Raw genomic sequence first — 27,379 nt, 5'->3', positions numbered from 1 at the left:
GTGAGATTTGATGCGCAATAAAGTTGTTGTTCAGCAAAGCAGTCGCGCGGGGCTTGTCGGGATTTGTAGTTCTATGGATTTCGGGGGGTTTTGTTCCAGTGTAGTCCTGTCAGTTGTTAGACTCCTGACCTAGTGGAACTGGCGCGCTGTTTGTCTTTACAGCAGTCACCTGTGACGGGGTTACAGCCGCACTGGCAGCGCCCAAAAGGAGTCTGTGGGTGAGTTTTGTCGCTGAATCTGAGTGTTACGGGGGTGGGGAGCACTTTTTGGCCTATGCCCGCTATACACAGTAATGCCCATTGCGCACTGACACAGGTGTAAGGCTTTTGTGTGGAGGGACGTGACTGCAATGGGATTGCCTTGTCTGCTGCCGCTCAAGTACAACTGTGTGACTGGGAAGGAGCCACCCTTTTGGTGCAGCTCAATGTCAGGGCAGATTGTGAAAGAAGTCCCTCCCCCTCTTCCTATCCTGACACAGACACTGTGAGTAAGGTCAGACTCAGGCAGCTGCCAGGCTCCAGTACAGGGGCTCTATAGGCTGCTGCTGGATATAGTGCTGCACTGCTGGCCTGTCACTAAAGGGCTTGTTCACATTTGTCTTAACTGTTAGTATGATGTACAGAGTGATATTCTGAGATCATTTGCAATTCAGCTTCATATTTATTTTTGAATTATTTTGATTTTTCTGTTCACAAATTTGGAAATGTTGTTATCTTGTTGCTAGGGTCCAAACAATGTTGGACTGGGGGGTCTGGGCACACTGGGGCTGCCGCATCAGGGCCCCCCGACCCGTTCAGGCCCCCCTGTTAAGCTGAAAATCACCCCCGCCCACCTGTGCACGCTATTTTTTCGATCAGGCGGGGAGGAGGGGGGGGCAGGCAGGCTGTGAGAAGTGGGTCTGGGCCAGGAGAGCTGGCGAATCAAGGCCCTCACTCCCCAGCTGTAAATCACATCTGCCCCCCCTCCAGCGCATACCAGTGCGCGTCAGGCGGGGGTGAAGTGTTCAGAGCACATGCTGTTTGGATGGGTCTGGGCCAGGAGAGCTGGCGGAACAAGGCCCTCGCCTCCCTCCCCAGCAGTAAATCAAGTTCGCCCCTCTGTCGAATCCCCCTGCCGCCTCCCCTGCAAGCATGTACCAGTGCGTGTCAGACGGGGTTGAAGTGTTCAGAGCTCAGGCTATGTGGGCCAGAGGACCCCACAAGTGCTGGTGCCCACCTGTTTTTTTCCCGTTGGCCCAGTCCGACACTGGGTCCAAATTACTCTAGCGACCAATTACTCTAGCAACCATGCACTGATTTGAATAAGCCACTGGAATATGAATAGGAGAGAGCCTAAATAGAAACATAAGTAATAAAAAAAATAACAATAACAGTTATTTTTGGCTTTTGAAAAGAGTCAGAAAAAGACTGCAAATAATTCAAAAACTATACAAAATACAAAAAAAATTAGGTGCTCAGTAGCTTTGCTTGTTGTGCATTTCTTTTTCCATGTACTCTGGCTTCCTTGTGCAGCTTTAAGGAGATCTTCCTTAAAGCTGATTTTTGTTTTATCCGATGACAAAAGAAAATGACATTCCCCTGGGAAGCTACTCTCCAGTACACATTCATGGCTCATTTTCAGTGGTTTGTGAAGGTACTTGTAAATGCAATTGCTATAAAAAGCAGTCTCTGGCTAGCTCCCGAAACAATGTAGAAGTCAGACCAGAAAGGAATGCACAATTGTTTGGTGGTAAACAAATACAGTTGCATTTACCAATATGAAATATTTGTGTATTGGGAAGTTGCTTAGAAGTACATCTTCTTTTGTTATGGGTGAAGTCTTAAAGGAGTAGGAAAGGCTAAAATTAAGTAAACTTTATCTGAAAGGTCTATATAAATACACCAGTAAACCCTCAATGTAATGCTGCTCTGAGTCCTCTGTCAAAAGAAACACCACATTTCTTTCCTTCTATTGTGTACACATGGACTTCTGTATCAGACTTCCTGTTTTCAGCATAAACCTTGAGGGCAGGGCTTGAGCATGCTCAGTTTGCTCCTCTCCCCCTCCCTCCTCCCATCCCTGCTGTAATCTGAGCTCAGAGCTGTAAGTGAGCAGGGAGAGACTCAGGCAGGAAGTGATGTCACACCAAGTTTATATGGCAGCTTCTATCCTAAACAAACAGAGACAGTGTCTAGAGCTGTTTACTCTGTATGGTAAAGCATTCTAAAGAATAAATATAGCGTTCTAGCTTGCACTATTGTGGCTATTCTATTGGCAATAAACTGTCTTGGAGCTTTCCTTCTCCTTTAAAGTAATCACTAGTTCATTCAAAAAATGAAAGTGTAATGAAAATATCATGAACTGTTTGTTGCCCAGCACTGGTAAAACTGATCTGTTTGCTTCAGAAACATTACTACAGTTTATATGAACAAGCTGCTGTGAAGCAAACACAGCAGTTTTACCGGTGCAGGACAATGCTGCATTATATTTTTATTACTTTAAAACAGTTTCATTTTTTGATATTACTGTTACTTTAAATGTGCTCCAGCTACACTGGATTGCTTCACAATGTTTACTTTGGGCTTCACCTCTCATATTTAAACAGGGAAACTGAAGGTACTCTTGTGTTTGGTTCTTTTGGAGTATATAATTAGTGAAATGATAATAATAATGCTACTAAACAACTTTGTTGTTACAGCTTAGGCATACAGATAAGCAGAAGTAGAGCCTGCCAAATCTATTGGATGCCCTGGGCAAGCCCTGCTGCTGATCACCTCGCCAGCCACAGCAAGGTGACAAGAGATGGGGGGGGGGAAGTGACTTGACAAGGGTAGGGGTTTGACAAACAGGAGTGGCAATGAGCAATGGTCAGGAATCGGTAGGCAAAGGAGACACCTGCCTAGGGCACAACACAGGGGGGCGCTAGGCACATACCTCAACTACCTGCCTACCTCTAGTTCAGTTGATGAGCCAAACTAGAGGTAGTTGAGGTCCGTGCCTTGCTCCCCCCTGTGTTGTTCCCTAGGCCGTGTCTCCTGTGCCTACCCCTAGTTCTGGTCCACTGGGACTTTAGTGATCTCGTTTGCCCTGTATAGGTCAAGAATAAACAAAAAACTTATATTTTTCTTGAAGCTTAAGTGAAACTTAAAGGAACTGTAACAGCAAGAAAGTATTTTAAAGTAATTCAAATATAATGTACTGTTACCCTGCGCTGGTAAAGGTTCTGTGTTTGCTTCAGAAAGACTACTATAGTAGCCCCCCCACGGGGGCTTTACGGAACTTTTCGAATAACAGGTTTCCAGATTACAGATCCCATACCTGTACATAAAAAATGTTCAGGCTGGGCAAGCCACCATACATATTGTATACATACTGAAAATCTTACTTTGGTGTAGGTCCAAACTCTAAAGTTAAAAAACCCCTACCCCCCTAACCTACATTGACCCCCTCCCTCCTCCCCCCCAGCCTAAGTGTTACCCCTAAATGCCCCTAAATCTTTACTTACACCTCCATGCAGATTCTGTCCAGCGGAGTTCACTGACGCCATCTTCCGCCGCTTTGGTAATCTTCGGAATGAGACTGGCCTATAGACGCATGAGCAGTTGGTGAAAATTTTTAGTTTCGTGCTTATGTGCTGAAACTCACGGAAATTGCTGAAGTGCTGCTGTCATACCAAAGATTACCAAAGCGGCTGAAGATGGCGCCCGTGAACTCCGCTGGACAGAGTCTGCCCAGAGGGGTTATTAAAGACATAGGGGCATTTAGGGGTAACACTTAGGCTGGAGGAGGGAGAGGGTCTATGTAGGGTAGGGGTTTTTTTTAAAACTTTAGGGTTTAGTTCTACTTTAACTCGGCAAAACAGGTATTGTTAAATAGTCTTTTCTTGGCCAGTATATTGTCTCTTTAAAGGGATACTGTCATGGGAAAAAAAAAATTTTTCAAAATGAATCAGTTAATAGTGCTGCTCCAGCAGAATTCTGCACTGAAATACATTTCTCAAAAGAGCAAACAGATTTTTTTATATTCAATTTTGAAATCTGACATGGGGCTAGACATTTTGTCAATTTCCCAGCTGCCCCATGTCATGTGACTTGTGCCTGCACTTCAGAAGAGAAATGCTTTCTGGCAGGCTGCTGTTTTTCCTTCTCAATGTAACTGAATGTGTCTCAGTGAGACATGGGTTTTTACTATTGAGTGTTGTTCTTAGATCTACCAGGCAGCTGTTATCTTGTGTTAGGGAGCTGTTATCTGGTTACCTTCCCATTGTTCTTTTGTTTGGCTGCTGGGGGGAAAAAGGGAGGGGGTGATAATCACTCCAACTTGCAGTACAGCAGTAAAGAGTGATTGAAGTTTATCAGAGCACAAGTCACATGACATGTGGCAGCTGGGAAATTGACAAAATGTCTAGCCCCATGTCAGATTTCAAAATTGAATATAATAAAATCTGTTTGCTCTTTTGAGAAATGGATTACAGTGCAGAATTCTGCTGGAGCAGCACTATTAACTGATTCATTTTGTAAATTTTTTTATTCCCATGACATTATCCCTTTAAGAAAAGAAAAAAAATAAAATCCTCCCCCCCCCACAATAAGGTCCAATTTAAGAACACCACCTAAAGCATTCCCTGCACATTTGGTCGCCTGTATAAGAATAAGCCCCTTCCAGAGCTTCATGTTGTTAACTGTTTAAGAAATTAGGCAAGTTCACCTACAGTATGTGCTGGGCTCTATAAGGCTGGTCCAATTTTTTGACTGAGCCAGATGTCTGTTGGGGAGGGCCTTTACATGCGCAAATAAGCTGCTAACTTGGTCTGAAGAAGCTCATCAGAAGCGCTTATGTATGGCCAGCTTAACTGTTGTTGGGTTATTGCTTTGCTATTGTAAATGTACTGTATATGTACATTTATATATATATGTTGATTTCACCCTTTTTATTTAAAGGAAAAACAGACTCCGTAACACATCTAGCAATTAAGACATGGCACCGACTATGGATAGCAGAGAAATCTCTAAAAGAAATAAGGTAGTGTGATATTCTGAATACTGGCAGTACAAGTGTTTGTTGTTTTGAATAATATAGCTCAAGGACGTCTTCACAGTTTACACATTTAAGTGCAAAAGCTATTGTTTTCGAGCATCACACGCAACTGTAGTTGATGCAAACCAACAAGAGGCTTCGGTGACACTAGAATTATGGGAAAATTATGGGAAAGTTTGTTGGGGGGGAGTGGTGATTTGCATATGAAAACTGAACTTGGCAAACTCTGCTCATTTATGTAAGCAAATACGCCTTATAATACATCAATTAATAATACATAATTATAAATATGCCCACCGTTTCTGTTACACTTTTTGTTGGCTCAACTTATAGCAGTGTAGTTAAAAAATGTCTGCTGCATGTTCCATCTCTTTGCTTTGTTTATTTAAATGTATCATCATAGGTTTTTGTTGGGTCATTTTAGATCAAAGGAAAAATGAAGACTTGTACTGCGTCAGTAAAGCGGAGTCCCTCCCCTGTGATGATTGAGGCAACGGTTGGTAAATATGATTTACTTCTATAGCTTACTAGTGTTTGCATTTTCTAGTTAAAAAAATTTTTGTTTTGTGATAGTCGCTTGACAAGCCATAGTAAAGCTCATTTCATGCAAGAGATTGAAGGAAGATATTAAAATTATATTAAGGGGCTTGTTCACCTCTGAGTTAACTTTAAGTATAATGTAGAGAGTGATATTCTGAGACAATTTGCAATTGGTTTTCATTTTTTATTATTTGTGGTTTTTGAGTTATTTAGCTTTTTATTCAGCATTTCTGCAGTTTGTACGTTCAACAATCTGGTTGCTAGGGTCATAATACCCTAGCAACTATGCATTTATTTGAATAAGAGACTGGAATATAAAAAGGACCTTACTAGAACGATGAGAAATACAAATTAGCAATATGAATAAATGTGCAGCCTTACAGAGTATTTGCTTTTTAGATGGGGGTCAGCGACGCCCATTTGAAAGCTGGAAAGAGTCAGAAGAAAAAGGCAAATAATTGTAAAACTATAAAAAATAAATAATGAAACCCAATGCAAAAGTTGCTTAGAATTGGCCATTCTATTACATACTAAAAGTCTACTTAAAGGTGAACCACCCCTTTAAAGATATTAAAAATAGAAAAATAGAACATTTATTTTAATATGTGATCTTTTAAGATCCATACTTCTTAAATAATAGTTTTTTAATCATCTCATTTTAGACATCAATCGGTTTTAATGAAGTTGCCGTCTACTTTTCTGAAGAGGAATGGAGGAATTTAGAATTATGGCAAAAAGAGCTGTACAGCAATGTGATGAGGGAAATTCACACTACTCTAATCTCACTAGGTATAGTCATATAATATAACTGCTTGTTTTTTTTTTATTTAGTTGCATATAATCCAGTTCTTACAGGGAAAAAGGAAATTGTATGATCATATGTGACTAAGCATATGTGACAATGGCATGCATATCCAGTGAGATGAATGGGAATGCAGTGGCATATCAGTTGCTTAGAGGCACCCACTACTAGCTAAAAAAAGGCTAAAGGATATAGACACTGCTGTGTGGATGAAAGGATACGCTGACCTTGTTACTGCATGTTTGGATGATATACCTGAAGGATAGATGTCTCGGAGACCACTGATTTTTTTACCACACCTTCTTATACTCGTAAGTTCATTATGGATTTCCATAATCAGCTCTGCCTTAAACTAAAAGTTGCAGTCTGTCTGCCAATCTCTAATTTGTCTCTAGCACTGTTTCAAATTCACGCCACATTTTTCATGAATGCTGTTGACAGAGTAGATCAGTCCTGGCCAACTTAAATGGATACTGTCATGAGAAAACGGGTTTTTTTTTGAACTGCAGCCCCCTAACACAAGATATAAGCTCCTTGATAGATTCAAGAATAGCGCTCAATAGTAAAATCCAGGTCCCACTGTGACTCCTTCAGTTACATTGAGTAGGAATAACAACAGCCTGTCAGAAAGCAGTTCCATCCTGCTGGCTCTTTCTGAAAGCACGTGACCAGGCAAAAAAACTAAATAAAAATACACTTATTGGTTCAGGAATTAAATTTTATATGGTAGAGTGAATTCTTTGCAGTGTAAACAGTTTAATTTAGAAATAAAAACAACACCATAAAAATCATGACAGAATGCCTTTAAGTTGGACATTTATTGACAATAAATGCTGTTGACCAAGTTAACATGTATGGGGTCTTCTTGACGTCCTGCTCAGCCTATATCTGGTCCAAAATTTCAGGCAGGTTAAAAAATCCTTTTGCTTGACATTTTAATGTGGTTCTTTCCAATGGGTATTCCTAGGTCTCTGTTGTCATCCAGTTGTTTGTCCTGTGTCCAAGCCATTTGTTAAAGGTTTGCTGGTTTGGCAACTTCACCAAGCAAACGGATCTTATACAGGTATGGGAACTGTTGTGCAGAATGCTCGGGACCTGGGATTTTCCGGATACAGGATCTTTCTGTAATTTGGATCTTCATACTTTAAGTCTACTAAAAAAAATCACATAACCATTAAATAAACCCAATAGGCTGGTTTTGCTTCCAATAAGGATTAATCAAATCTTAGTTGGGATCAAGTACAAGATACTGATTCATTATTACAGAGAAGACATCCTTTCCGGATAACAGGTTTCCGGATAATGGATCCCATACCTGTAGTTTATATGCTCAGGTTTAGTTAGTTTAGTATGCCAGTAATGCAATATACCCATGTACACATGTTAAAAGGTCAAATAATGTCAAAAGAACGGTTATATTAGTAAGTCTATGCAATCCTTACTGTATCGCTTTGTTTTGTTGGACAGCCCTAGAGTATATTTTACCATTAGCTAGGACTCTGATCCTTAGGTTTTTTTATTCTTACCCATTTTTCCAGCTGCAACAATGTTAAACATGCCGTTGATTTAAAAACTGTAATGGTAATAGATATATGTAATGTTGTTTGCAATGAACATCTTCATTACAGGTTATACTATTGATCATCCTGATGTTCTTTGCCGAATTAGAAAAGATCAAGATCCATATATAAGTAGCCTGGAAGAAGAAAGGAAAACATCATGTTTTCCCTCTACCAGTAAGAACCATGTTTTTAATTACCTGTATTACTGCTGATGTCCAAAATTTTAAGTTTCACAATGGCAGAATTATGCCTTGCAAAAAAGAAAAGAAAGTTCTTTAATGCAATGTTAATATTGGACAATGTTTTGGTGAATTTTTCGATTTGCTAATAGTTTGTCAATTTTAAAATTTCATACTTTAGTAAATATCCTGCCTTGTTTTTTAATGCTGTGCTGGACCCTGACTGGCAGGCCAGTTTGAGATCTAAGGGACAATGTTTGCTGTAGGTCTAGCAGTGTAAAACAGCCATTCTGAAGTATTGTCAAATACAACACACTTTGGTTTCATGCCAAATAAAAGTTATTTTTGTGTCCCTCGCCTCATTTTTAAGTTAATTCTGCCATTTATTCCATTTTCACACCAGGTTCCTCCATTTTGAGTTCTGACATCCTGTGCAGGATCAAACCTGATGATGATTCTTGTAGCACAAATAATGAAAGCCTTATGGGTGATTGCTCTACCAAATGTAAGTATTTTACAATTAATTTTAAGAGGCAGCCAAACAGAGATAAACAGACAGAGGATCCCTGGTATAGGCAGTGCATACTGCACTCCATTATTTTCAATGGTTAGTATGTATGAAATGCATGTTAAATCCAGATGCTTATTCATATATTTATATGGTTGTGCATGCATACCTTTGCTACAGGCATTGGGTGATACAGTTGGATACATTTTATAGTCAGTACATTAGTAAATCACACCTTATCTCTCAATGTAGATGTATAAATAATTGTTCAGGTTGGTCTGACAAACAGAGTTAGTATTTTTTTTATGTGATGTTGGTGAGCCATAGTAGCATTTAGTCTATAAACAGCAGACAGATTAGTAACTTTAGACAGAGCTTACAGTCTTAAGTGGATAAAAAGCTAACATACAGGCACAAATTGGAGATGAAAAGTGCACAAGGTAAGGCATAGTCAGTAGGCACAGGTCTAGGTTAATGTTCTAGCAGGCCCGGACTGGCAATCTGTGGGTTCTGGCAAATGCCAGAGGGGCTGCTATAAGGTCCCATAGAAAGTCAGTATTTAGTGGGCTGGTAGGGGCTGTTTGGGCCACTATGTGGGCTGATTGGGCCTCTGTGTACCTGAAATGCCAGGGCCTATTTTAATGCTCAGTCCGGACCTGTGTTCTAGTGATCCAAAAGGTAGACGCCTAGTTTTTTCTTGAAGTGATTGAGAGAGGGTTCCTTGCTGCGAAATTCAGGGATGGAATTCCAGAGGTAAGAAGCAGCAAGATAGAAGGGTATGAGACAAGAGGTCAGTGTTGGACTGGGATGCCTGGGGCCCACCAGAAAACCAATGGCCATAGGCCCACTCTCCAAACTATTTTTCCTTCATTGTCATTCACTTTCACGAAACACGTAAAGCCTTGCTCTCCCCTGCCCGCTTCATCCATTTGTATGTGTTGTATGTGTTTAAATTGAATAATAAAGTTTCACCTATCTTTATGGAAATTTGGTTGAGTATTTTGATGAATCGATCCAAAGGCGCATCTTTTTGAGTTTTTGCATTCTGGGCACAATTTTCATCACTTCAACTTACACTATATACCACAGCCCCAGAAGGCACATTACACTCACCTGAAACTTCTAAACTGATTTCAAGGATATATCAGATTCTCCTTAACCTTGTCCCCTAACCCTTTGCCCTCATGATGGACAAATGGCTCCAGGCGATACCACATATGATTCGGAGGACTGGGAGAAAGCAACAGAAAATTGTTACAAATTCCTAATTTCCACCAAGGATAGGCTTATTCAATACAAAATCCTAAACCAGATCTATATCACTCCCAGTAGACCTTTTAAATGGGGAGAAAGACAGATGACTCTTGCCCCCATTGTGGTCAAGCAAATGCAAATTTTGTTTTATATGATTTGGGCCTGTCAGCCAACAGCCAACTTTTGGCGAAATGTCATCAATGTCCTGGTAAACAAACTAGAGTTCCCTAATATTATGTTACCAAAAATTTGCCTCTTGTGCATTTTAGATGACATCATTTCTACTATCCACACAATAACCGATATTGGACTCCTTACTATTTATGCCAGAAAATACATAGCAATGCATTGGATGGGGGCAACCCCACCTAGCTTCTCTGCTTGGCAACAGTTGGTCAATAAAGCAATACCCCACATTAAGCTTACATCAGAAATCAGAGGTACTCAGACCAAATTTTTATGTATTTGGACATCATGGTTGGATTTGGGGCTTTAATAACAATGCATTATCCTCATCTGCACCAGTTTCCACACTCTGTAGTATGTACAAAACTTTCTGTATTACCCTGCTCTACCCACTATATAACACTGTGACCTGGAAACCACTGTTTTACTGTTTGTTTTGTGTATTAATAAATAATACAAATCAACTTTTAAATAAATAAAAAAAATAATGGCTCATTGCATTTAAACACTACTTTTGTTCACACCAGGTTCTTCGGTTCTTAGTCCAGACATCTTATTCAGGATCAAGTATAATGAAGTTCCTAGTTGCTTTGAAGATGAAAATGCAACAGAAACTTACCCTAGTAAATATGAGTTTATTGAACATTGCTACAATGTAAATGTCAATAGGTGTCTTCTTTCTTATCATATCATGTTTTCATGCACAGAGTTTGTTTACTGTCAGTTCTTATTTGCATATGTACAAGTTATGCATGTGTGTGTTATATGACTCAATTTTTTTATCTGTTGACTTAGATGAGTATAAAACAAGTAAGAAAACCAGAATGTTTTCCTACACCGCATGTGTGGGTTTATATTCAAATACTGGTATGGGTTCTAATATTTGGAATGCATGGATCCTGTGTTTTTTTCTGATACGGGGGAGCAGAATGGTTTAAAGGAATGGTTCAGTATAAAAATAAAAACTGGGTAAATACATAGGATGTGCAAAATGAAAAATGTTTCCAAAACAGTTTGTTAGCCAAACATGTAATCTTTAGAGTCTGGAGTGACCAGATGTCACTACTTCCTGCTTTGCAGCACTCTTATTGGTTACCAGTCAGTGACCAATCAGTGATACGGGTGATAACTGTTTGCTTTTGAATCTGAGTTGCATGCTAAGGATCAAAAGCACACTTACTGAACAGTTATGTCCCATGTGGCCTCGCTTATAGTCGCTGAGTAACTCAAGGTTAGAGAGCTGAAAATCAGGAAGTAGTGTTCCGTTATGTAAGCACATGTAAGCAGTTAGGGTAAAATATGGAAAAATGGCATTGATATATTTGGAATTATATTGAATCCACCTTTTATTGGTGGATTTAGGTGTCTGAAAGACAATGTAATGAGTGCCTGTGTTTACAATCACAAATATGGTTGTACTGTTTAGTTATTCAGGTTTAAAAAGCAATACATTTGCAAATGATAAATGATAATTAATGTGGCCATAGCTTTGCTTTTGAGAGGCATAATTCAGAAGCTGCACTTGAATAAAACTTTTTAAGAATGTACTGTGATCCAAGCTCTATGTAACATATAAATATGTTATTTTTTATATAGTATCAGAAGAACCTGTATCTGCCCAGAAGTTGCCAAACATGAAGGAAATCCCTCCTGGTTTTGGTGAGAATCCAGCAAAAGAGATTTTGATGTTATACAGTACAATGTGTAAATAAGCAAAAAAAAAACAACAGCACAAATAATTGTCTTTATAGAAGGCTCTCTGATGGAAAATACTACCATTTCTGTAAAAGAAGAAGACTATAACAGTGACCAGGAAAATCGTGATGATGATGGCAAAGATGATGATGAAGAAAGTGCTAATTCCAAAGCAGGAGACTGTATGTATTATTATCTTGCGTTTTGGGTTATGGTCAATGCCATTATTTATGCTGTGGATTATAAGTATGAATTATTTTCCAGTAAATCAGCTGATCTTCAATCCAAATTTATCTCTCTGGATAAAACATGTGGATGAGCCTTCAGAATCCCAAGATCTACAAAATTCTTGTGTCGGTAAGTTATAGATATTACCAAGCAAAACAAGTTTGAGATAAATTTTAAGGGGCCTAAGTATCTGGCAGGTGATGTGCTTCATTTTTTCTGTTTGAAACATTTTATTGGATGCTATTGGTTGTTAGATTTGATGTACATGGTGTTATTGTTATTAAATTACATTTTATTTATCAACATCACAACTGGGAACACTAGTCTAGTCAGAGCAGTGGCTGTGGTGTTACACCAGTTACACCAGTGTGTTATTTTTGTAAATGTGATTTTGCTTTTAACACAATACAAAAAAATAGGCTCTTTTACCTTCTATACAGAATACTACAAGAGGTCCTCTGCACTCAACCCATTATCAATATATTAAGGACATTGAAACATTTTGTGCCTTAAATGGGTAGTTCACCTTCAAATAACTATTTGTTTTCAGATAGATCACCATAAATAATGACTTTTTCCCATTACTTACTATTTTCTGTGTCACCGTTTTTCTAATATTGAAGTGTAAATTGTAATTTTTCACCTTCTAAAGCAGCTCTGGGAGGGGGGGTCGCTGACCCTGTAAACTGTTTTAAATTGATACATTTAGTTGATACATTTCTTATCTTTGTCCCTGCTGAGCAGAATCTCTGGGTTTCATTACAGGCAGCTGTTAGACTTGATACAATAGTTGCTGAAACTCCAGAGAATTAGATTAAAGTTGAGCGTAGAACTGGCCATACCGGGGATGCCTTTGACGTAGTTGGCCATCTTAAATATATTGCAATATATGGATAAAGAAGGCACCACATGTTTCAATGTCCTGAATATATTGATAATTGGTGGAGTGCAGAGGACCTCTTGTATTTTTCTACCTCATTGCACCCCTGCTTAATGTTTTTAAAAATCAGTGGTGAGAACAACTTTCCCTTGTTTATCTTTTACCTTCTACCCAGACTTAAAGGAAAAATATATATAATTAGCTCATTCAGTTGGGCTTACATAGAACAGGTGCAAAAACACTAACTGAACTTCCAGACATACATATTAATGTGTTTTTTACACGACATACCTTATTCCACAGATTGAACAACTATGATTCTCATATGAACCATTTCCCAATCCCAACCATTTACCCCTTAGGCTGTGCACTGGCCTTTTTACTACACCCAACCTCATCCAATATACCTGGTGCAGGCCCGAGACCTCTCTATACTCTTCTACACAACTTTTCAGCTACTTGTAAGATGACAGATCGTGTCCCTACTAAGGGAGAAATAGTCAACTTAGCAGTTTTACACCTTCCAATATGTATTGTAAAGCAAGAAGAGAGGTGCACAGTCTGTGACTGTAATGTCATATAAACCCCACTATGTGACCTGCTATACAGATGTGTGACATAAGTGCAGCCTTTATATTAAAACATCTTATAAAAAGTAATAATCATTTATTTTTATTGTTTGAAAATGGGTAGATATTTTTCGGCGTATAATTAGATGTGCTTTCGTCCTGCAGGAGTTGATGATTCAATCAGAAAAGAGGGGAATGGCACAACAGCTTCACTCAAGCTGCCAATACAGAAAACCTACTTCTCAAACAAGGAAAATTCTAATGAGGACAAGTTGCTGTTTGGACAACAAAATCTTCCTACAGTTAACAGACCAGAAAGCAATACAAAAGGGGAAGAAAGCCTTCTCTCCATCGTGCTTAAGAGGGCGAATGCAGGAAGTCTATATCCACCAAATTACATCTATTTTAATAACTATAAATGCTCCGAATACATCAAAGGCATCCCAAGAATTGCTGAAAAAGAGACGTTTTGCAGTACTAACGTGTCAAGTGTGCAGACATCAAAAAGTAATGAAATTCTTAGCAGTTTTCAGTCGGTGAAGTCTATGCCCGGATTCCAACCCATTGATGAAGTAGACAAACCCTACAGATGTAACATATGTGAAAAAACTTTCAAAGCCATAGGTATTCTTAACGTCCATATGAAAACGCACACTTATGTCAGACCATATCAGTGTAATGAATGTGGGAAAAGCTTTCGTGACAACTGGAATTTAAAAGTCCACCAGAAAATACACACAGGCGAGACGCCGTACAAATGCACCATATGTGAAAAGGGTTTTATTCAGTATGCTACTTACATGAAGCATCAGCGCATTCATACCGGAGAGAAACCATATGTCTGCTGTTACTGTGACAAAAGCTTTACAAACAGTTCCAACCTAGTCAGGCACCACCGCACACACACAGGGGAGAAGCCGTACATCTGTGTAGAATGTGGCAAAAGCTTCAGTTATAACACAAGTCTCATTCAGCACAAACGAGTTCATAAAGTAGACCCTGTAGAGAGCGGGAAGACAAATTCTGAGAAGCAATGAGCCTTGCTTTTGGGGTGTTACGTGGATGCTGCTCCCCGCCTTAAGACACACTTGCTAAAATATGATTGTTAATGTAAGATATTTGCACAGGTTTCGGTTAAACGTCGCCTTGCTGAGGATATTGACTACATTTCCTTTTATTGGAAGCTGCTTTAATAAATTGAACTGCAGTAACACAAGCCAATCTCACAACAGTAATAAGTCATGTACAGTCAGATGGCAGTTTATGGGTATCAAAATCAGGGACGTAGCTCTGAAGGACACAGCCCTCATTGGGCAGTTTAATCGTTAATGTCTTATTCCTAAAATTTAGAGTGGTCCTAAAAGGATTTGTGTATCTTATCACAATCCTCACATCTACAACTAAGAAATGTGTCTGCATTTTACTGATACGCTGCCTCCTACATGCATGGAACCACGTAAAAAGATTAAATATAGTTTTGAAATCGTAAATAACTGAGTTTGTAACCATGGGAGTGACTAAAACAGATGATACAAGCGGTACTGACGAACAATACCTGGATCTTCTATGATATATCCGTGCTATTATGTTGAGTGTGTTGAATAAAGTGCCAAACTGGATGCTTTTATGGTACATTATACTAAATATTTATGGATTTTGGAAACAATAGAAGTTATATTTGCCTTTTTTTTTTTTTCTACGTCTATCAAACACTGGCACTCCCACTTCTGGATGCTGCATAGTTCAGTTCTTCTCGTCGTCTAGGCAGCATTTCAGTCATCTACTGATTTAACAGTATGGGAAGTTTTCATATTAAAAAATGAAAAATATTGAACAATGTTTCAATGGCATTTATCCCATCAGAGCAAGAAGTGTGGCATCTGCTTCCCAAATAAGTATACATATGCAGATCTAAAAGGCTGATGGTACAGTCTAACTTGTTAGAGAATGCTGCTTTCTAAAGAGTATGAATAGTAACTAAGATTTCTCCAAAGTCATTATTTATAAAATAATTCTGTTAAAGGAGTTCACCTTTAAAGGGGTGGTTCACCTCCAAAAAACTAGTTGTTTTCAGATAGATAACCAGAAATAACGACTTTTTCCAATGATTTTCTTTTCAATAGTTTTTTATTGATTTTCCAAGAAAAGAAAAAGGTTATACAATCAAGCAGTGTCGTCAGGTATTTTCAAACAGAGGAAAACAGAGAAGAGAGAAAGATAATGAAACGAGCTCATCCTCCCCCCCTCCAGACACTCTGTCAGAAGTGGGAAAGAGACGAGCTACAACAATGATAGTACTAACTTTAGATGACATGGTACAGTTGACGTATGCTTAACTGTATATGTGAAGCAGAGATGTTGGCGACTTCAGCGGGGTCCCTTGACTATGTAGAATATCTTGATGAGATGGATTCATTTTCGTTGGCTCACGGCTCAGGAAAAAACCAATGCTTATCCAAACAATAGTATCAAGTGCCCATTACCTCAGGTCACGTCAGGTACTGTCTAATGATTATAAACACTTTACATTCAGAGGGGATTACCAGAGAATAGAAGGGGTTTCTGCCAATGGAAAGGAATATCTGTACCATGGTTCCCAGATTTCCTTGAATTTTTGATATTTGTCCACAAGTATGCTAGTTAACCTTTCATTGACCATGATCCAATTTAGTTTCTCTTTAAAATGCAGTATTGGGATCTGAGACGATTTCCAATGTTTGGCTATTGTAATTTTCGCAGCAAGGAACATAAAAGTAATTAGGGACTTTGTATTACTATGAACATTGGAGATCTTCTGGTTCAATAAAGCCTGAATCGGATCTTTCTTAAGATTAACCCGTGTCACTGAATATATAATAGTATAGATCCGAATCCAGAATCTATGAACATGAGGGCAGGTCCACCAAATATGCATGACGGTCCCACTCTGACCACAGCCCCTAAAACAATCCTGGCTAAATTGAGGATTAATTTTATGTAAACGAGTCGGGACCATGTACCATCGAGTAAGGACTTTATAGGCAGTTTCTAGTAACGAGACATTTCTGGAACAGTGGGCTGTAGTTTCCCAAATCTTGTCCCAGGTTTCCTTGTCAATGGTAACATTGAGATCTTTATCCCAAGCTGTCGTATATGACAAGGGGACCTGGGAGTCCATATCTAGCAGGAGACGATATAGATAGGAAATCAATCCTCGTGAGTATGGATATTTAATACAGGCATTTTCAAAGTAGGTAGTAGTCAAGGATATTTTTTCTTTGTTGTGCGAATGGAGAAAATGGCATATCTGCCGGTATCTGAACTGTTCAGACAATGGGAAATGGAAAGATTCCTGTATAGAGGACCAACTTTTGAGTCCCGAGATGGAATAGAAATGATATATATATCGGAAGCCGTTGGATGACCACCTGTGGAATGGTTTAGCCGATAAGCCAGGGGGGAAGGATGGATTCCCCAATATAGGGGCTGCTGGGAGTGTAGATGAAATAAGTTTAGCTGGATGTTTATATCTGTCCCAAACTTTGAGGGAGTGGGCCAAGGAAGGGTCAATGGCGTCAGGACGTAATACAGGGGGACACCATACCAACGCCTGTGGGGTGACCGGGTTTAATTGATGTTTCAACATTGTAGCCCATTTGGGTGGTATGGTAGCATGCATATGGATAAGTGGCACCAGTTGAGCTGCTGCATAATAATAGCGCAGATTGGGGACATTTAGGCCTCCTTGAGTTTTGGGGCTGTACATGGTTCGTCGAGGAATCCTGGGGTGTTTGTCTGCCCAGATAAATTGGAAAACCTTCCTTTGTATAGTTCGAAGGACATTTTCTGGTACGGGAACGGGTAGTGCCCTAAAGTAGTAGAGAATTTTAGGTAAAAGTGTCATTTTAAATGCCTGGATCCGACCGAACCATGAGAGGTCCATTTTCGACCATCTTTGTAAGGTTTCCTCTGTCATTGTCCATAATCTAGGGTAGTTCTGGCGATACAACCTGCTGGTGTCTCGAGGGATATCTACTCCTAGGTAATGGATGGCTACGTCTTGCCATTTGAAATCGAAGTTAAGCTGTAGTAACTTAACTGTATGATGGGGTAATGAGATATTAAGGGCCTCTGATTTAGTATGGTTTATTGTGAGTCCGGAAATCTTCCCAAATGTGTCTAATAAATGGATTAAGTTGGGTAAGGAAGTAAGAGGTCTTGTTATGGTCATTAGAATGTCGTCGGCATAGAGACCCAATTTATGAGTATGATCTTGTTGAGAGATCCCTGAGATATTTTTGTCTTGTCGGATGAGTTCCGCCAAGGGCTCTATGGCCAAAATGAATAGTATAGGGGATAGAGGGCACCCCTGTCTCGTCCCTCGCTCGATGTGAATGGGTTCAGCTGTGTACGACCCCCATTTGGGGATTGCCTTGGGGGAATGGTACAGAGTCTGTATAATCTTAATGAAGTAGGGTCCGATGCCCCATTTATTTAGTATAAAATACAAATAGTCCCACGAAATAGAGTCGAAGGCCTTATGTATGTCTATAGATAGTAGCATCCCCTGTTGGTTAGTTTTATGTAATATATCTATGAGCTGTAGGGTTTTCCTAATGTTGTCTGTGGCTTGTCTGTTAGGGGTAAATCCCGTTTGATCTGGTTCGATCAGATCAGGGAGGAGCCTGTTAAGCCTGTCTGCTAGAATTTTTGTAAGGAGTTTGATGTCGATATTCATAACCGAAATGGGTCGGTAATTTGAGCAATCTAAATGATCTTTTCTTGGTTTGGGGATAAATGAAAGCTGAGCTTTCAGCGACTCTTCGTTACAGGATTCCCCTGATCTGATCGAATTGAACATTTCGGTGAGGTGTGGACTTAGTAAGGTTGTCAGTTTCTTATAGTATAGGCCAGTGAAGCCATCTGGTCCAATGATTTTCTATGTGTGACCGTGTTTCTAATATTGAAGTGTAATTTTTTCACCTTCTAAAGCAGCTCTTGGAGGGGGGGTCGTCGACCCTGTAAACTGTTATAAATGAATACATTTAGTTGATACATTTCTTATCTTTGTCCCATCTCTGGTTTTCATTAAAGACAGCTGTTAGAATTGATACAATCGTTGCTAATATTCCAGAGATGCTGCTGAGAAATGTATCAAGTAAATGTAGCAAAATTGTAACAGTTTAGAGTCTGTACCTGAATTACTGAGCTGCCAGACTCAAACACTAGGGACAGGGACATTACACTTTAAACTTAGATTTTGGAGATACAGATTAAAATAAATAATGGAAAGTAGTTGAAAAAAGTCTTTATTCCTGGGGAACAATCTAAAAACAACTGCATTGAAAAAAAGGGTTTGGAAGGTGAACAACCCCCTTTAAGTTAACTTTTAGTATGTTATAGAACTGCCAATTCTAAGCAACGTTTTAATTGGTTTTCATTATTTCTTTTTTATAGTTTTTAAATGATTTGCCTTCTTCTTCTGACTCTTTCTAGCTTTCAAATGGGACTCACTGACCCCATCTAAAAAAAAAATGCTCTGTAAGGCTACAGTTGTATTGTTATTGTTACTTTATAATTAGATGAAGGAGGGGGTCTCCATAAAGTAGAATGTTTTACTCACCACATTAGGGAAGTGGCCCAGGTGCACCGCCCCGAGCCCTCAGCCCTCAGCATGGGGAGCGGACAACTGCAAATGAATCTGGAGCAGGCACTCAAATTAAGGCAATCTTACGCGTTTTGTGTTACAAACACTTAATCATAGCCTCTGATGAAGTGTTTGTAACATGAAACACGTAAGGCAGAGGACACAATAAATCTTTTTTACTTGATTTCAACTATTTGATGGAAGATTGCCTTTATTTGAGTGCCTGCTCCAGATTCATTGTTACTTTTTAATACCCATCTTTCTATTCAGGCCCTCTCCTATTCAGATTAATATGTGGTTACTTGGGAAATTTGGACCCTAGCAACCAGATTGCTGAATAAAAAGTCAAATAACACAAAAAACATAATGCTGACTGGCATGTTCCCTAGGAACAAACCAGCTCCAATTTCATATGTCTTGTCCCTTGCCCATACAGATACTAATCTCCTAATCTGTGTGGGGCAACACTTAAAATTGTCCCTGATACCCAGTAGTGTAACTAGAGGAAGCAGACCCTGCTGTTGTGGGGGACCTGGACTTCATGGTCTGCTTTCTCTATAGCAGCTCTCTTTCCTAGACGTTTGCAGGCCCCTCCAGCAAGCAGATGGGTGCATGCATAAGCAAGCATGGGGGCAGGTAGGTTACTGCTGGTGCCGGGCCCCTCTTAAGTTTTTTTTTTTGCAGGGGGGGGGCTAGGTGCATAGTTGGTACAACGCTGTTTTTGCCATTGCTGTTTGCCTAGTATGACGTGTTCAGTACCATCTGTAACTCGCCTTTGCATTTTTTAATTAAGCATTTTGGTTTTTTTGGCAAAAAATAATGTGTGTAATGCCTTCATCATCTCCTTCTTACATCTGCACGATAGGGAGGAACTCCACGATGCGTTTGGTGCCGGCACGTCGCCATGCGACATGTCGGATGTTGTGAAGAAACCCGAAGTGAAGGAGAATCGCATGTAAGAACTACATTTAGTAGTTACATGTGATTCTCCTTCACTACCTGTTTTTTCATTCATTCGTTTCGTCGCATGGCAACGTGTTGGCACTAAACGCATCATGGAGTTCCTCCCTAAGTAAAGCGATCTGAAGATTGTTGCTCTTATGTTCTAACTTGGAGGAGACTGATCAGAACTTATAATAGATTGCTACAGGCAGCCGCACTTGCCTTGTTTAGCCCCCCAGTGTTCTGCACAGCCCTCCCATGCAAAACAATAATGCATTTGGAATTTAATGTGTGGTTGGATTTTCATGCATGTAGTTTCTTTAACAGACCCTGCAAGTTGTACTGAGGTGACTAGTGAGCAGAGCTTGCCTGTATCAGTCAGTGCTTGTATAGAATGCGCATGTTTGGTGAAACCCTCCGATTGTACTGCACTTCCACATATGTTGCCAATTTATAAATACCTGTTTAATTATTTATTAAAGCGGTAGTTCATCTTGACATTTAGTTTTAGTATGATAAGAGTATGGCCAATTCTCAGCAATGTTTGTATAGTTTCTGAGTTCTTTTCCTTTTCTGCCTCATTTTAGCTCTCAGACTGACCCTGGTGGCAAAAAAATATTGCTCTGTGAGGCTACAAAGTTATTGCAACTTTGTATTGCTTAAAGGAGAAGGAAAGTTGTTAATCACTTGTGGGTGCCAAATGTTAGGCACCCCCAAGTGAATGTATTTACTTACCTGAAACCCCGGGCTGGTGCTCCTATCAGCAGAAAACTGCACCGGCCTGGGGTTATACCAGTGAGCACCACGGAGTGATCCTCTTCTTCTGTCTTCCCGCGGCTGCGCATTTCCATTAGAGTTAAAAACCGAACTTTAGCTAAAAATTCGGCTTTTTCATTCTACTGCGCATGCGTCTGCCGCTGTAAATTTGGAGATAGAAGAAGCCATAAGAGAAGCACTAATAGGAGCACCGGCCTGGGGTTTCAGGTAAGTAAAAACATTCACTTGGGGGTGCCTAACATTTGGCACCCCCAAGTGGTTAACTACTTTCCTACTCCTTTAACTTTTTATCTAAACCACCTACTATTCATATTACAGTCCCTCATTCAAGCCACTGCCTGGCTACTAAGGTACATTGAGTCCTAGGAACCAGATGCTGCTGAAATTCTAAACTGGGGAGCTGCTATACATAAAGCTAAATTCAAAAACAGTAAAAAAAGAAAGAAGAAGACCAATTGCAAATTGTCCCAGAATATTGCATCATATTGAAAGTTAAGCTAAAGCTGAACTACCACTTTAATGACCCATTAGACTGTGTATTGTGATCTATGCTGTGGCCTTTTACAGACTATAGAGCCTCCCATCGCCTGGACACACACGCAAGGGACTCTGGGAATCTGCAGAATTCATCTACAATTATAGAACTGATCTGCTCTTCACTTTTATGTAAAATGTGTATATTGTAAGTTTAGGGTGACAATATATAAATATTGTACAGCATTTTGAGGACAGTGCAGCAGCATTCAGTATTTAATGTGTTTAATGCATAGCATTATGGTTTGCCGGTTATAAACAATGTGACCTTATGAATAAAATATTTCCAGCTATTTTGTGTCCTTGTTTGTGTGCCAGGGAGAGACTGGATGTGCAGAGGGGATTATAGTTCATACATTCCACAGAAAGTTCCTCCCCATCAGCAATAATGGAAAAGTATGATCTTTGCTTACTTTTTATTTTCCATTCAGAATGCTGTTATGACTTTCTCTTCACACACAACATCTTTTCTCTGGCTATATTTTGTATACATGTGAGTGGCACATTCCATATTATTTGGCTTGGCTGAGGCACCCTCCATGCTCTTTAAGGGCAGAGACATATGCTCAGATTCAGGGAGATTAGTCACCCGGCGACAAATCTCTTCCTCGGGGTGACTAATCTTCCCAAACTGCCTTCCCGCCGGCTAGAATGTAAACCGCTGGCGGGATGGCACTCTGAGCGCTTCATTTTCCGAAGTTTCCTCGTGAGGCATCTTCAGGCACCTTCGGAAATGTAAATCGCCAGAGGGAGGCAGTTCGGGGAGATTAGTCGCCCCGAGGAAGAGGGGATTTGTCGCCAGCCAACTAATCTCCCCGAATCTGAGCGTGTCTCTGCCCTAATACCTGCAGCACCAATCGTTTTTATTGCTTTCAATTAGGGATGCACCGAATCCACTATTCGGCTGAATCCTGCATGAAAGATTCGGCCGAACCCTAATTTGCATATGCAAATTAGGGGCGGGAAAGGAAAAAGTGGAAAAAATTCTTCTTTTGTGACGAATAGTCATGTGATTTCCCTACTTGCTCCTAATTTACATATGCAAATTAGGATTCGGATTGGCCAGACACAAGGATTTGGCCAAATCTGAATCCTGCTAAAAAAGGCCGAATCCCGAATCCTGGATGTGGTGCAATCCGAATCCTGCTAAAAAAGGCCGAATCACAAACCGAATCCTGGATGCGAATTTTCCCTACATTCAACTCTTAGGCTCACTACATAGTGATTGTCTAATGCAATCTACACAGCAGTGACTGTATAGATCGCTAGTCTGGGCCTGATCCGAGTCAAAAAAATTGTTTGAATCTTTTGCTACACTAATGTCCTGTTCAGTTTAGGAACTGGGGGGCTCATTAGTCCATCTCAGTGTTTCCTCCGTGTTGGCTTCACTGATCTCCCTCTGTGGCTTTTTGCAGGCTGAGGGAAGCAGATTTGAATTGGAGCCAAATGGAGATCAGCCCAAAAAACCAAAGCATTTTGCTGTCGATCCTCGTTAGGCTCCGCTTCATGCAGCCAAGTGGAGGAGGAAGTTGTACTTAGTGCAGTTTTACTGAGGTGCATTAGAGAGCGGATCTGCTTCTCTCAAAAAAAATGCAGGCAAAGAGGTGGGGAGTCAACACTGTGTGCCCTCTGCCTAAACCCTGTACATATAACTGTGACCGTGAGACTTAGGAGCAGACAGGTCCCCAGTTATTACTCTGTTTAGAAATAGGATTTAATTGTCTGGATTGTCATGGGATCTGAAGGGATGTTGCTTCAAGATCTTTTCTTTTATATTTTATTCCAGAATGTCTTTTGTTTAGCATAAGACTGTCATTTAGTTATCATCATATTGCATGCACCCCTCTCTGCCTTCCACACCTCTCCAGTCCATAATGAACACTGCTGCGAGGCTTATACACCTCAGCAACCGCTCCTCCTCTGCCACACCACTCTGCCAATTCCTACACTGGCTTCTGCTACCTTTCAGAATAAAATTCAAATGAATGACCCTGACATTCAAAGCACTTCATAACTCTGCCCCACCCTACATCTGTGAACTCCTCTCTAGATACTCACCCAACCACTTACTACGCTCCTCTACTGACCTGCTACTCAACTCTTCTCTCATTACCTCTTCACATACTCGCATTCAAGACTTTGCAGGGGCTGCACCCCTCCTCTGGAACTCTCCTCCCACTTTCTCCCAACCTTTCTGCTTTCAAAAGATTTCTTAAAACGCACTTCTTTAGAAAAGCCTACCCTCACTCTGCTTAACTACCAAATGCAATACCACATACAGTACTACATGCTCTCTCACCCAATTCTGATCTTGCCCACTCCCACACCTTGGGGCAGATTTATCAAAGGTCGAGGTGAATTTTCGAATTGAAAAAATTTGAATTTTGAGCTATTTTTGAGTACTTCGACTAGGGAATAGTCCAAATTCTATTCGAATTTGCAAAAAATTTGAATATAGAAATTTACTGTATCCTGTAGTGTCTCTTTAAAAATTCTACTTCGACCATTAGTCATCTAAAACCTGCTAAATTTGTGATAAATATGCCCCCTTGTGTCTTATTCCCTTCCCTTTAGATTGTAAGCTCTTTTGCACAGGGCCTTCATCACAATTTGTACCGGTACTGGTTGTGATGTATGTATGTAACTCCATATGTTCTATGTATGTAATTCATGTGATTTAGCTGCATAAACACATACTTTACAGTGCTGCACAATATGTCGGCGCTTTATAAATATATGTTAATAATAATAATATTCATCCCTCTCTGTATATTGTATGTACTCCCGCCTGTGTATTGTATACACCCCCTGTCTGTGTGTAGGATTCCATGGCACCCTGGCAGAGCTTCACGCATGTAGATTACAACATATTGCACTGAGTGCATTGTCACACAAGGCATGTAACTATTGTAAGCACTGTAACCTATGTATTAGTGAGGATTAAGAGTGGTTCCCTGTCCTCTATTGGTGTCCTAAAATCCTGATTGTGCAGTTGCGAATTGTAGTTCTACAACACCACTTAACTCAAAGGGCCCAGGAGAAAGAGGGAATCTTAATGTAACTGGGTTCTACCTGATGATTAACTAAAGCAAGATATGGTTCCACATACGAGGGACATTTTTTTTATTCCACGGGGCCCCTTGGCGTGGCATCTGCAGAGGACACTTTGGCTTCAGAATAAGTCTAACTGCACCCAAATGTGTTAGGGCTGAGTTGAATGTTGGATTTCAAAAAGGTTGGGTTTTTATGAAGACCTTATAGAGATATGGATCTTTATTATGGAGAATCCTTATATGAGGTCAGTGCTACATGTTATGTGTTTCCAAATAACCAGCAGGCAGGTTTAAGTGCAAAATAAATGCACATAGGCGATTTTCTAATTGCTGCCTCATCTTAATGATAATGGCTATAGCCTGTAAAACAAAAGGGACGAATTTGGGCAAGAAAAGTAGTTGTGTCAGAAGTGGGATTCGAACCCACGCCTCCAGAGGAGACTGCGACCTGAACGCAGCGCCTTAGACCGCTCGGCCATCCTGACTACTTGTATTACCTTCCTGCTATTAGTAAAATGTAATTGTTTCCTATAGTTTGGTTTCCGTTTTCATTAGTGTAAATGGTGTTTCAGGCCGCCTACTATAAGAGCGCTAGATGCCTCCGAATATACTAACGCATTCACATTTCTAGGGAACGTGTAAAATACCACGGCCACTGCGCTCCATTATGGCGTCATGTTTCCTTGTCACCTGCACGTGCGTAACGTAACAACTGCTAAGCGCTCCTTCCTCTGTTGCCTCTTCCGCCCACAAATGACTGTACAAAGCAGCACGTCTGTTCTCTGAGCCATTTCACGCGCATTTAGATGAGCTGAAATACTGATAGATGACGTTCACAGCTGCCCCAGTGGCCTAATGGATAAGGCACTGGCCTCCTAAGCCAGGGATTGTGGGTTCGAGTCCCATCTGGGGTGTGGAGATTCTTTTATACTCGATTAAACTGCTCGTTCCAATCTTATGAAAGGCTTAGCCTCTGGCAGCTACACGCTTTGATTTCTCCGATAGGAATGACGACACCATTAAGTTTTTGCTTGCTAGAGATATATGAAGGAATTGCGTGTAACTGCGCGTCCGTCCCGGAAGTGTCGCTAAATAGGCTGAGGAAAAAAAAGGCGCGCTAATGTGAAGTCGCTGGAGGTATGTGACTACAGTGGGAAGTCTCAAGATATCGCAGGGCTTCGATAACTGAACTTGGACCCCAATTACCAGACTGTGTCGTTTGCTTGTGAAACGTCGAAGCCATGTTCCCAGCTCTCCCTGGCGCCGCTTCATTGGATATGACCTCTCTGTGAGGTACTTTTATAAGCAGCCGCCGTTGTAATAAACTCCAGAAAAGCACGTTCCACGGAACGTATGGGAGAAGCAAAGTGTTCTGGGAGCCTAGAGTCCAAGATCATATACGGAGGCCTCTCCATTTGAAACTACGTGTGTTCTTATGAGCATATATACCAGGTGCTGATTAGGCTGGAGGTAATGTGGCTTTGCTTAATGGTAATCCTGCAAAGTTTTCCTTCTGTGTCTCTGAGGCAGGACTGGAATGTAATCCTTTATTACTGAGATGTAATACTTGTCTGTGTCCTTTCGCAATCCGCAGTGAAAGAAATAAAATGTGAAATAAGGCTATAAATATGTGGAATGTTTTACACTGGCATACATTGAATGAGAATGAATGGCATTTGCAACAACCAATTAGGCATGATTTATTTTAGCTGTGCTGCAAAACGTCTCAACCGTGTGGTGCAATGGCAGAATGACAGAATGACTGCTGAATCAGATGAACAGTAAAAAGAAGTAAAGATTTAAAATGAAAAGTATAGTCTTAAATGCATATCTACTTCTCATAACTGTGCTGCAACTTCTGTATGTTTGTCAGGATGGCCGAGCGGTCTAAGGCGCTGCGTTCAGGTCGCAGTCTCCTCTGGAGGCGTGGGTTCGAATCCCACTTCTGACAACTCTCTTTTAATATATATATATACAGCGCTTTCTGTACTTTGTTAGTTCTTGAATGTTGATTATATTAAAGATTGTTACAAAGTGCATTCATACACTGAAGTATAATGTGAGGGTAGTCTATAATATGTCTCTTGATCAGACATACATATGTATGTATAATGTATACGAATCTTCAAACCGGCACCCCCTTGTAAAATCTTTACCTCTTCATTAATAATACATTGTATAAGAGTCCAACGTTTTGCTCCTCATTAGGAACTTTCTCAAGGATGAGAAAGGTCCTAATGAGGACAGAAACATTGGACTCTTATACAATGTATTATAAATAGGGATGCACAGAATCCATGATTCGATTTGGGATTTCGGCCAGAATTCTGCCTTTTCAAGCAGGATTCGGCCGAATCCTTCTGCCTGGACGGACCGGATCCTAATTTGCATATGCAAATTAGGGGTGGGGAGGGAAATCGCATGACTTTTTGTCACAAAACAAGGAAGTAAAAAGAGTTTTCCCCTTCCACCCCTAATTTGCATATGCAAATTAGGATTAGGTTCGGTATTCGGCTGAATCTTTTGTGAAGGATTCGGGGGTTCGGCCTAATCCAAGATAGTGGATTCGGTGCATCCCTAATTATAAATAAAGAGGTAAAGATTTTACAAGGTTGTGCCATGTTCGCAGATTAATGTGTATATACAAGTTACATGTTACATACAAGTTACAGCTGTGCACCCCAATATATAAAAATACATTTTGGCCCTTGGAGTGCGGATATTCACCAGAGTCAGTGGGTTTTTCAGAACCAGATTTTCCATTCTCCCATCAGCCACTTCTGTGTGTCATACTTAATCTGTACATTTTTTATATGAATAAATCTGTTATACAATATGTTAATTAAAGTCAGGGAATTGTTTTTTTTAATGGGACTTGTGGAAGTGACTGCATTTCTGCCAGGAGTTGGGTAATGTAATAAAAGGCACTAAGTTTGCCCAGGAGCAGTAACCCTTAGCAACCAATCAGCAAGTAGGATTTCCTGGTCACCTGTTTAAAAGCAAACTTTGTATTGGTCGCTATGGGTTA

At 40.2% G+C, this 27,379-nt stretch overlaps 1 protein-coding gene and 3 non-coding genes across 5 annotated transcripts; 3 read left to right on the top strand and 1 right to left on the bottom strand.

Annotated features, from left to right (window-relative positions):
* Positions 1-78: 78 nt before the first annotated feature.
* On the top strand, positions 79-15,038 carry znf177.S (zinc finger protein 177 S homeolog). Of its 2 annotated transcripts, XM_018227906.2 has the most exons (12): positions 79-218; positions 2,678-2,771; positions 4,920-5,001; positions 5,441-5,512; positions 6,219-6,345; positions 7,987-8,094; positions 8,503-8,604; positions 10,575-10,670; positions 11,644-11,706; positions 11,799-11,924; positions 12,007-12,099; positions 13,585-15,038. In XM_018227906.2, exons 3-12 carry the CDS (start codon positions 4,957-4,959, stop codon positions 14,454-14,456), a joined length of 1,704 nt encoding a protein of 567 aa, XP_018083395.1. In that variant the 5' UTR covers positions 79-218; positions 2,678-2,771; positions 4,920-4,956; the 3' UTR covers positions 14,457-15,038. The 2 variants fall into 2 exon arrangements, with proteins under 2 accessions (XP_018083395.1, XP_018083396.1); XM_018227907.2 differs by lacking the exon at positions 2,678-2,771 and having other exon boundaries at positions 83-218.
* Positions 15,039-24,753: 9,715 nt separating this feature from the next.
* Positions 24,754-24,836, bottom strand: trnal-cag. Its single transcript has one exon. It is a non-coding gene; the product is annotated as a tRNA-Leu (tRNA).
* Positions 24,837-25,192: 356 nt separating this feature from the next.
* On the top strand, positions 25,193-25,265 carry trnar-ccu. The gene has a single exon. It is a non-coding gene; the product is annotated as a tRNA-Arg (tRNA).
* A 954-nt stretch (positions 25,266-26,219) lies between these two features.
* Positions 26,220-26,302, top strand: trnal-cag. The gene has a single exon. It is a non-coding gene; the product is annotated as a tRNA-Leu (tRNA).
* Positions 26,303-27,379: the final 1,077 nt, after the last annotated feature.

This window comes from Xenopus laevis, chromosome 7S, assembly GCF_017654675.1.
Source record: "Xenopus laevis strain J_2021 chromosome 7S, Xenopus_laevis_v10.1, whole genome shotgun sequence".
Classification (NCBI taxonomy): Eukaryota; Metazoa; Chordata; class Amphibia; order Anura; family Pipidae; genus Xenopus; species Xenopus laevis.
This window is presented reverse-complemented; position numbering and strand designations above follow the sequence as displayed.